We start from the raw sequence: 11,083 nt of genomic DNA, 5'->3' as shown, positions 1-11,083 counted from the left end.
CCAGGGGGAGCCAAGGGACCGAGTCAGGGGGTGCTGGGGGTGGCCACGGCTCTCCCCTAAAGGGCAGCGGGAGCCAGTGTCCCCGGTGTGGGGCAGGCCCAGAGGGGCAGCGCTGGCGGGAAGGAGCCGGGGGCGGTTTGCGGGGGGGTGTTGGGCGGGGGGGTCCGGGCAGGGAGCCGGGGGGGCGACCAGGCACGGGGTAAACGCGGTTTGCAGGGGGGTGGGGCGGGAAGGAGCAGGGGGGGGGTTTGCCGGGGGGGGGCCGGGCAGGCGGGGTGTCGGGGGGGTCCGGGCAGGGGGTCAGGGCGGTTTGCCGGGGGGGGGGCTGGAAGGAGCCGGGGGGCGGTTTGCGGGGGGGTGTTGGGCGGGGGGGACCCGGCAGGGGGTCAGGGCGGTTTGCCGGGGGGGGCTGGAAGGAGCCGGGGGGCGGTTTGCCGGGGGGGTCCGGGCAGAGGGTCAGGGCTGCCGGGGGGGTCCGGGCAGGTGGGGTGTCGGGGGGGGGTCCGGGCAGGGGATCGGGCGGTTTGCGGGGGGGTGTTGGGGGGGGGGGGCTGGACGGAGCCGGGGGGCGGTTTGCCGGGGGGGGGACGGGCAGGGGGTCAGGGCTGCCGGGGGGGTCCGGGCAGGGGGGGTGTCGGGGGGGGTCCGGGCAGGGGATCGGGCGGTTTGCGGGGGGGCTGCCGGGGGGGTCTGGCCGGGCGGGAAGTGGCTGCACCAGACGCTGGTGCCGTTCGGGTCACTGCCTCCCCCCCCCGCGGGCCAGGCCAGGCCAGAGGCGGCACCACGGGCACGAGCCCCCCCCCCGGGCCGGCAGCGCCCAGACTGGCGGGGACGCGCCAGAGCCTGGGCCCCGCGCGGCTCCGACCCCGGCTCGATCCACCCCCCTGCTAGACACCGCGGAGCCCCGCCCCTCCGTGTCACCAGCCAATGGGGGAGCACGCTGCTTTGAGGGGCGGGGCCGGCCAATGGGAGGGCGCGCTGCTCTCTGGGGAGGGAGCCGGCCAATGGGCGGGCGCGTTGCTCTGAGGGGAGGGAGCGGCCAATGGGGGGCGCGCTGCTCTGAGGGGCTGGGCCGGCCAATGAGAGAGCGCGCTGCTCTGATGGGAGGGCGCGCTGCTCTCTGGGGACGGAGCGGGCCAATGGGAGGGCGCGTTGCTCTGAGGTGTGGGGGCCGGCCAATGGGCGGGCACGTTGTTGTTGTCGGGCCGGCCGTTGTTTGGTGTCGAGCGGGGCCGGGCTCCGGGGAGTGGTGAGGAGCGGGCAGCCGGGGCCGGGCAGGTGGAGGTGAGAGACTCCGGCTGCGGCTCCTCTACCGGGGCCTGGTAGCGCGAGAGATCCCAACTGCCCCCCCCCGCGCAACTGCCCCTCGGCCCCGCCCCCCCCGCGCGCCCGGCGCAACTGCCCTGCGCCCCCCCCGCGCATCTGTCCCTCGGCCCCGCCCCCCCCCGCGCCCGGCGCAACTGCCCTGCGCCCCCCCCGCGCATCTGTCCCTCGGCCCCGCCCCCCCCCGCGCCCGGCGCAACTGCCCTGCGCCCCCCCCGCGCATCTGTCCCTCGGCCCCGCCCCCCCCCGCGCGCCCGGCGCAACTGCACTGCGCCCCCCCCCCGCGCATCTGCCCCTCGGCCCCGCCCCCCCCGCGCGCCCGGCGCAACTGCCCGGCGCCCCCCCCCGCGCATCTGTCCCTCGGCCCCGCCCCCCCCCGCGCCCGGCGCAACGTCCCTGCGCCCCCCCCGCGCATCTGCCCCTCGGCCCCGCCCCCCCCCGCGCGCCCGGCGCAACTGCCCTGCGGGCCCCCCCCCCCGCGCGCCCGGCGCAACTGCCCTGCGCCCCCCCCGCGCATCTGCCCCTCGGCCCCGCCCCCCCCCCGCGCCCGGCGCATCTTCCCCGCAGCGCCCAGTTGCCGGTCTCCTGTCCCCCCCCCCCGTCATGTCTGTGACAATGCGACGCGCTCTGTGCTCCCCCCCGCCAGGCTCCGGCTCCGGCTCCGGGGCTGCGGGACCCCAGGCCGCTTGCTGATGTGTCCCGGCCCAGAGCAGGGCCCCGGAGCCCCGGGGCTGCGAACATGGGGCTCTGCTCAGCCTCTCCCCAGGGAGATGTGGGGGGGGGGTGTCCCTGCGCTTCTCGCTGGGCTGGGACACGGCCGGACACTGCAGGGGCAGCGCCTGTCACTCGCCTTCCTCTTCCACTCCGTCCCGACTTGACGGGGGTGGCGGCGGCCATGTCTGCCCAGGTTCGGCTGGAAGCCAGAGCTATCTTCTGTTAGGGAAATAGATGCAGCATTGATCTCCAGCTCTCACCACGTGTGAGGCATTGGCTGCTAAAATCATATGGAAAACAGTGAGCAGGTCACCAGGCTGGTGTGCGTTTGGGGTCTGCGGTGTCTTGCCCTGTCAGGGCTGGAGAGAGGCTTTGGTGGACCAGTACATGTTCTGTGTACTGTTCTGCACCAGAGGGAGAAATCTCTGTGCCCCGCTTTCACTATGTATTCTCCTTCCCAAAGAGCCAGTGTGAAGAGTTCTCCCTTTTTCCTCAGTAACGGGTTGCTGCCTTTTGACCTAGTTTATTAGGTAAGATTGAGCACCATAATATCGAAGTGCCTTTGAGTCCTGTTGTGTTTCACCCCATAGGTTCACCAGCTTGAACAATGATTTGTACTTAGAACCATAAAAAGCAGGAGGGAGGAGGATCCGCAAGCAAAACATCTATATTTGGAAGCCTGTTTCATCCAGCAGGTAACAAATGGGATACCTTGAGCTGACCTCTCACTGGCGGGCCCGTTTACTGCAGCACAACGGATTGGTTCATAGGGAGGTGAACCATGTAACTTCAACTTGGATTTCATCCTGAAGTTTTGGAGCTCAATACAGTCTCTTGCAAATGTGTGAATGTAATCTCCTCATTTGTGGAAATGTGATGACCCGAAACCTTCCTAGATTCTTCCTCTCCTCCCTGTCCCCCGTCTTGTCTCCCCTCTCTCCCCCCTCCCCCCCCCCCCCCCGGTCATTTTTATATAAGATGTCTTCAGCGTATAGAGCTTTTAGATGAAATCCATTCCTGGTGCTTTTGGGGTGGATTGATTCCTTGTCTGTCAGTGGTGTCGGATTGCTGTCAGGAGAAAAGAGGGGAGCTCTCTCTTGTCGAGGGTGTCCCTCTCTAGGAGCTGAGCACTGAGTACTGTAATTAAGCTCTTTGCCTTTCCTAGGCTTGGCAACTTTAACTGTTTTGTTTCTTTCTACCTTCTCTTCACACCTCTCAGTGGGTGGTGGTGGTGTTCTGTGGTTAAGATTTTGAAAAGTGGGTGCCTAAAGTTAAGCTTCTAAATCCATATTTAAGCACCTAAATAAGTGGCCTGAGATTCAAAAGCAGTGAGTTCCCCGCTGCTGCTGCTGTGTGTCAGTTTAAGTTTGCCAAATGCTGTGGGATCCTTCAGGATAAAAGGTGCTGTGGAAGCATAACGAGTACTTTTACGGTGCTGAATAGTGGGCTGCACATGTATAGGACATATAGAAAACCAGTCCGTGCCCCAGATAGCCTCCAGTCTCAGTTCAGGCCCCATATGGAGCCTGAGCTGAACACACAGGAGGCATGGGAAGGTATGTGGATGACCACATAGTCTGGCAAGGAGTGGTGTGCTATGCAGTTTGTGTAGGGGCATAACTTGATAGCTCAATTCATGTTTTTGTAGCAAATCCTTGTGGGTCTCAGTGAGGGAGTAGGATGAGGCCCTGGAACCAGAAAGGTACGGTACAATGATCACAAGTTAGCGGTGGCTAGGGAGGAGCTTCTAATTGTTGGGTTGTTCTCTGCACTCCTCAGCTCTCAGGAACAGCCCCGCAGCAGCCTTGGTGCAGACAAGAGGATGAAATCGCACTCTCGGTGGGGGACTAAACATGGAGATACGCTGCGGCGGCCTCTTGTTCAGTTCCAAATTTGACTCAGGGAACCTGGCCCATGTGGAGAAGGTGGAACACCAGGATGGAGAGGGGGACGTAGCTGGGAACAACAGCAGCAGCAGCAGTACTACTGTGTCTGCGGTGTTTGGCAGTTCCCTGCCCACGGCTGACTATGAATTCAATGTGTGGACCAAGCCCGACTGTGCTGAGACGGAGTATGAAAATGGGAACAGGTAAAGGGGCTTGAGAGGACGGTGGAGCTTCTCCTGATGAGCCTTCCTTTCATTCTCCCTGTGCCAGGAGGCAAGGCTGACATGAGCTAACAGTTGGAGCCATGCCAATCCTGGCAGTTGTTTAGCATGCGGCTCTGTTCCTTGGCCATTCCTTGCCTTCTCCCCATGTGCTGTGCTGATGACAGCGTGAACCTTTCTGCTGCAAAGTGCATAAAGAGCACGGAGAAACCAAAGAGAGCTCCTGCTCTGGCACTCTGAGAATCCTTCTGGGGTCTCACTGCCTCTTGCATCCGGGCTAATAGTAAAGCTTCTGGTGGGAGGATGCTTAGCTGGCAATTCTGGGGATGATACCCGTGGTAGACTAGTATTCAGGTTCTCCTGTAGCCAATTGGCTTCTGCAGCGCTAACAGGGAAAGAATCAGTCCCTCAAGTCCCTAGAGACCCATGTGGCTGAGCTGCTGTGGGTAGCTTCGTAGAAAAGAGAGAGACTTTTACATGCTCACTTCTCTGATTATGCTGCACTCTTACTCCAGGAGGCCTGAGGTTGCTGAGGTGACTTAATGCTGGAGTCCCATTTGGGTTCTGACTTTACTGCCGGTGCTCGTGCCCCAGCGCCAGAGTTGTTGTGGGGTAGCAGACAGCGCCTGTCTGTGGGATAGAAGAATGTCAGCTCCATTACTCAGCTGACAGACTGACCTGGTCCCTCTTTGTGTCATTTTCAGATCCTGGTTTTATTTCAGTGTGAAGGGAGGCGCTCCAGGCAAGCTGATCAAAATCAACATCGTGAACATGAACAAGCAGAGCAAACTCTATTCCCAAGGCATGTCGCCTTTCGTTAGGACCCTGCCTGTCAGGCCCCGCTGGGAGCGCATCCGGGAGCGGCCCACCTTCGAGGTATCCGTGCAGTGAGCGCGTCGGGGGATGATGCTGCGTGGAGTTGACGGTGGATTGGTGCGTTGGGGTCAGGTCCTGTCTGCAGCTTTGTGACTCTTTAGCATTCTCTTTGGCTCAGTGAGCAGCATGTAAGAGAGGGTTTAACTTTGTAAAGGAAAATGTGAACTCCTGGGTCTCTGTAACAGTCTTACCATGGAGTCAGACAGTCCCCATGGGCACTCCAGTCTCTCTTGCCACCCAGGCAAGCTGGATGTAGTGATAAATGATCACTTATCCCCAAAATCACAAAATATTCAGGTTGCTCCCAGTCCCAAGAGACTCGTTGCTTACCCCAGATCAACTTGTACTCAGATCTCACACCAAAGACAACATTGGTAGCCAATCCTGTAGAAAACTAACTAAGAATTTAGTAACTAGGAAAAGAGTTATTTACAGTTTAAAGCAGGCGACATGAATACACAAATGAGTTCATTCTGTGATTCCACAAGGTGACAGAGACGTAGTAATCTGTCAGAACTGAATGTGTTTTGAGGGCTAACCCAGGGTGACCCTGGGGATCTCTGCTTTTTGTTTCTTAAATTCAGCTCTTGTAAGAGTTCAAATAGCAAAGAGATGAAAAATCTTCTTATCAGTATCTCTAGTTCCCTCTTCCAGAACTCAGGCTGATGGGACACATGTAGCACCTTCATGGTTGTAAGAAAGCCGTTACACTAGGCTTTGCATTGTGATGTTCCTCAATGGCCCATTTAGTCTTGATAGTTCTTCTGGATGATGTGGGGGTCACTTTTCCTGCCTAGGATCACAAGTTCAGAGCAGGCATTTTTACACTTGTAAAGCAAAACTTACTTATTACCTTATAGCACAGGATACAGGCTAATGCAGGCAGCAACTCACAAGCATTTTATAGAGACTAAACACATTCTTACAAGTTCAGCACCCATCTCAAACAATATTAACATACAGGTGGGCTGGGCTGTGAATTTCCAGCTATGAATTTGTCAGTGCTCAGCTGATGTCTACAGCCTTGGCAAGAGCTGGCACCTGGTTTACCAGGGTCACGCCCAGGAAACTCCTCCTACAAACTGAAGATCTTTTTTCTCTAATCCTTCAGTTGTAACGATAGCTGGGAAACAGCCTTCCGAACTGAAATGCGATTGTTAAGATAGTTCCGTATTTAAAAAAAACCCATGAATTGAAAACTGCTAGATTGGGAGTCCCTGGAGGGTTGGTGGAGGTGAGGGGGGCAGCAGCAGGACCACAATCTCACTGACACACGCACTGCTTCACTAATGGGCCTTGCCACTGCCCTGACATGCACTCCTGTGCAGTGAGTTTGGTCTTCTGGCTCCTTCAGCGCTTGGCCTTTGGAGAGGCTGGTCGTTGTTCTGTGTACAGTTGTTGCTGGAGATGGACTGAGAACCAGTAACCCTTGGATTGTGACTCTTGGTGACTGTTACTCTGGGCTTGGTTTGTTTTAGCAACCAACCAAGAGTTGAAAGGCTCTTAATTCCATTGCAGATTTCCTGAGGTGGCCTGTCCCATTTCCATGCCTTTCCTTCCTCCCAAAAAACAACCCCAAATGCTTGGGCATTTAACCTTATCAGAAAATATATTATGGAAGGGGTGGGATGTTGCAGCTGAATTTAGACTGGAGCTGGATAATTAGATGACATCAACATTTGCAGCAGAACTGGTTCAGATGGTGTCAGAGTCCCGGTCTCGGTGCTCTGGAACAGCTCTGAATGCAGTCAGCCATGACAAGTGCAGAATGTCTCCCCTCAGGGCACGATGTCATTAGGGCAAACCTCCTCGGCTTCAGTGCCTCCTGGGTCTGACCTCGGAGCGTTCAGCTCCCTGCGGTGAGTCCACCTGGGTGGGACACCCGGGGAAGCCTTACGCTCCCCCAAAGGGGCCCTGCCCCCTGACTCTGCAGCCAGCAGTGACTCTCCGCCAGCGTGGAAAACAGAAGGTTTATTAGTTGTTGGGAACACAGCGTAGAACAGACCTTGTTAGCACAGAAATTAGAAACATTCCGCAAAGGCCATCCTGTGAGAGCCCAATCCCAAGCCCTGAACCCTGGGCTGTCCCCTCTTCAGTCCTCCAACCGCTTCCAGCAGCCCAGCCTCTGTCATGCCCAGTTGCCCGTCCTCTGGCCTTTGTCTCTTTCCCTGGGCAAACAGGGCACCTGGCCTCCATCTCTCACTTTGTTCTCCAGCTAGCTCTTGCAGAGGATGTGCCCTGGCTATCAATTGCCAGGATACAGTGTCGTCCATTGTCTGACCCAGACAGTCACACCTGCCTTCTAAGGGTCTCTTGTCCCACCACCTAGATGCTTGAGTAACATGGGGGAAACTGAGGCACACACACAGTATTCAGACAAAACATTAAGAACCCTCCCACTTTGTCACAGATGGGCTAACAGTATTTCAGACTTTGGGTGTCAGCAGATCACCGGAGGGAACAGGAAGAGGTCCCCTGTTCTTTCCTGGACAATTTTGCACAAATGGCCTGGTGCATTTTGGGACTTTTCACCTTCCTTTGAAGTCTCAAGTCTTGGTCATTTCTGTTGGGAGGCAGCAAAGTGAGATGGACCAAATGTCTGATCCAGTAAGGCAGAGCCTGTTTTCCTAGGCAGTGGTATCTGGGCTCCTCAGGGATTCAGAGCAAACATGGGTGGAAGCTGCTTCGATTGTGGGTTTGACTGCAAAGCTGCAGCCACTGTTTAGTGGTGATTATACTACTGGTTATAATGGGTTATAATGCTAGAGCCGGGGGAGGGAGGGAATGGGCATATTTTTAGGTACAATGAGATTAATTGTAGGATGCCAGCCAGTAGCCATATATGCCATGCTGTGTGCCCCAAGGGGGATGACTGCAGGCTTGAGGGGCTCTGCTCCTGGGAGCCATGCTAGCCACTCAGCATTTGCTTTGTGTGTGTCTGTCCCAGATGATGGAGACCCAGTTTGTGCTGTCCTTTGTGCACCGCTTCCTGGAGTACCGTGGCACCACCACCTACTTTGCCTTCTGTTACCCCTTCTCATACACGGAGTGCCAGGAGATGCTGGCCCAGCTGGACAGCCGCTTTGAGGAGTGTCAATACATGTCACCCAGCAGGTGCGCACCACCCGTGTTACCCTCTCGCTGCCTGTCTTCCCCCAGCCTTGACATGCTGGCTCTGCTCAAGCGTACCGTTTGCAGTGGTTCTGGCCTGGGTGGGGAGTTGGGGTAATTGTGCCAGCTGTCCTCTTGTTAGCTGCCGTGGGCTTGTATCTCTTGTGTCAGCTCTGGAATGAGCAGCCACAGCTGTTTTCTCTGCCCCCCTTGGTTCCCAGCTGAGTGGTTCTTGGCGAGGGGGAGGTGAGCAGAGGGTGCCCTTTGGGCTTTATTTCGGGTCTCCTCCGGGAACAGCATTCTCAGTCCCAAGGTCAGACCAGCTTCCATGCATTCCCTGTGGGTGGGTCCTGAGTGGATCACTAATTTCCATAGCGCTCAGCTGCCTGGGACCCAAGTGTAGGGGACGGGCAGTGGGGGTCTGTAGCGTCCCTGGTTTCGCAGCCTCAGTGTTGTTTCATACTGAGGAGCAGAGGTGCTGGAGGGTCTGTAATCTGGAAAAGGAGGGAGTGGAACCATTGCTGCCCCCAACGCTGCCTTTTGAGAGAGGGTCTAGGAGACCTGGCTAAGCAAAGGCTTTATTCCTTTTTAGCTTCCTGGCTGCAGAACATCTTCTCACACAGACCTTTTCCCTTCCCTCGGCAGCCCGATCCCAGGGGAGGTCCATACCTCTGGGGCTGATCATCAGCACCAGGAATTCTGGCTGCATGGCGCTCACACCAAAGACCGTCCTCTTTCTGGGAATTGCTTCTGCTCCCTTTCTCAGAAGCTCATTCTGATCTCTGCAGCGCTGTTCTGTGTTGCAGTCTCTCCCACCTCCGTTGCTTCCTGGCCTGGAGGCTCTTCCATACTCTGCTGTTATAGCCCTAAACCATTTTCCTTAGGCAAGCAGAAAGTAATTCTTTATCTCAGGCAAATCAAAGGCATTCACTCCTCTCAGTGACCTTGTGAATGTCATTCCTCTGCTGATGGCTTTCCAGGGAGGTTTCAGGGACTCGAAGAAATCAGCTGGATATGAAAAGGCAGTTGATGTTGACACATGAAGCCTGTGGTCTCTGAGCACAAAGAGCTGCAGTTCCATGACAGCCCCTGACCTTTCTTAGGCTCTGGTTTGACATGGCGTGCAGGAGCTGGAGCAGCCGGAGCAGAGAGCTCTCACTTGTAGCTTTAGAAAGAGAGAGGAAACTGGACTATGAATCCAGCCACTTGCTCCATGTTTACATACCCAGCCTGAGAGTTACACACATTCATCCCATGCTGCTGAAGTCCATGGCGTTGCCCGAGGGATGAATTTGGCCTCCTCACACCAGTGCTCCCTGCTCTGTCAGGTTGGGGTGAGTGGGAAATCCCTGTGTAATACTTGGTTGTGCTTCCTGCTGCTGCACTCTCCCTCCCGGGGGTCACAGGGGTCTCCTTGGGATTGGGAGCTGCCTTTCCCTTTTGGCTGAGCAAGTTCCCTCTCTCCTGATCCCAGACCAGACTCCTCTGCTGCTTTTGAAGAGTGAATGTCCTCTTGAAAGCTCAGGTCTGGCGTCCTTGCACAGGTCTTGGGGTGGTGCCCATGGCAGGACACCTGACTAGAAGAGCCAACAGCAAGCTATCTGCTCCTGTCCCACTGGAGGGAGCCAGTCCCAGCCTGCCCTGGGTGCTTTCAGGGAATGGGGAGCGTTCCCCGCAGAGCCAGTGATGGGCAGGCTTGTAGACATTCAGCATATTTCCCTTGGATTCCTGCCTTAATCTGTGTGTTGGGAATCTCTTGAATGGAAGTGCCGAGAGGCTTGGGGGAGAGCTCTGCACTCTTGGAACTGTTTGTTGACCTTCTCTGCCTGTGCTCGTGTCATCTCTCCAGCCTCTGAAGCTGGCATCCAGCCCTCCCGAGAGAGCCTGTCTGCAACTTTCAACACGTCCTGCTTCTCTTGGAGCGCTGCTTGCAAAGGGCCCTTTCAGGCCGTGTCAGCCAGTGCCCCCAGGGCAGAATGCTCCTGTGTCCTATGCTGATCCTTTGGCCTGGAGTCCTTGAAGAACCTTGGGCTGAATTTGAGCCCTCTGATTGGGCCCTTTTGCCATTAAGGATTTGTTTTCTTTCATATGTGATCTGTTGTCCTTGGCAACACCTGATCTGTCAGGCTGTTCATGGCATCGTCATGGTGACTGCCTTCGTCTCTTTCCTGTCCTCACCCCCCTTCTGTTTTGAAGCAAATGGCTGGGTATCAGATGCCTGATGCCCCCAGCCTGAAGGATCCTGGGGACATTAGACCACCTCTCACCTACAATGGATAGTGGCAAACCAGTAGCGAGGCAGAACACCGCTTTTAAGCTTAGGTGCCAGCTCTCCCTCCACATCCCTTGTGTCCTATTGCCTGGGATCCTTCATGTCATGGCTCTGTTTCAGATTGAGTCCTGCTGGTCGCCAGCAGCCAGAGCTGGCCCTAGGCATGTACCCTGCTTGTATGCATGACTGCGTGGTGGGCTTCCTGCCTTCTGCATGTGGTCTGGACTGATGGCTCCCTCCCCAGGGCTCTGCAGTGCCCACCCTGATTTCCCTCTCCACACCTCCCTTTGGATTCAGTAGCTCAGTCTGTTTTGTTCCATGCTTCCAGCTGTGTGTCCCATACCCACCTAGATCATACAGACACCCGAAAGAGGCACCAGAGGATTGGCCCGCGGCAGCTTGATCCAGCTGCTCCCCTTCCTTTTGACTTGGTCTTTGGCCTCTCAGGGCACCCCTGCATTGGGGCAACAGCCGAGCAGAGACTTCACCTGACTTTTCCACTCCCCTCCTCTCAGGCAGGAGCAGAAGTTACAGCCTCCCCAGCAGAGGCCTCAAAACGAGCACGACCAATGGAGGAGCACTAGGGCTGGGCCATTCATAGGGGCTGGCTAGGTGATGGGAGGGTCTCTGGGCTGCTGTCACCAGAGCGCAGAGGGAAGAATCCTTCAGGTCATCTGGTG

The 11,083-nt window shown here is 56.9% G+C and overlaps 1 protein-coding gene across 5 annotated transcripts in view; it reads left to right on the top strand.

Moving 5' to 3' along the window:
* Positions 1 to 1,150: 1,150 nt before the first annotated feature.
* The window catches only part of AGBL5 (AGBL carboxypeptidase 5), a 48,999-nt gene continuing 39,066 nt past the window's right edge, over positions 1,151 to 11,083 (top strand). For 4 of the 5 annotated variants that reach the window (XM_045012079.1, XM_045012078.1, XM_045012077.1 and 1 more), the window contains exons 1-5: positions 1,151 to 1,284; positions 2,628 to 2,732; positions 3,817 to 4,126; positions 4,849 to 5,020; positions 7,968 to 8,134. In XM_045012079.1, coding sequence (XP_044868014.1) covers positions 3,891 to 4,126; positions 4,849 to 5,020; positions 7,968 to 8,134 — 575 coding nt within the window. In that variant the 5' untranslated portion in view covers positions 1,151 to 1,284; positions 2,628 to 2,732; positions 3,817 to 3,890. Of the gene's footprint in view, positions 1,285 to 2,627; positions 2,733 to 3,816; positions 4,127 to 4,848; positions 5,078 to 7,967; positions 8,135 to 11,083 lie in introns of those variants that run through there. The other variant, XM_045012080.1, reaches the window with a different exon arrangement.

Source organism: Mauremys mutica, chromosome 3, assembly GCF_020497125.1.
Source record: "Mauremys mutica isolate MM-2020 ecotype Southern chromosome 3, ASM2049712v1, whole genome shotgun sequence".
NCBI lineage: Eukaryota > Metazoa > Chordata > Testudines > Geoemydidae > Mauremys > Mauremys mutica.
Note: the sequence above shows the minus strand (reverse complement) of the source record. Positions and strands in the feature narration are given on the sequence as shown.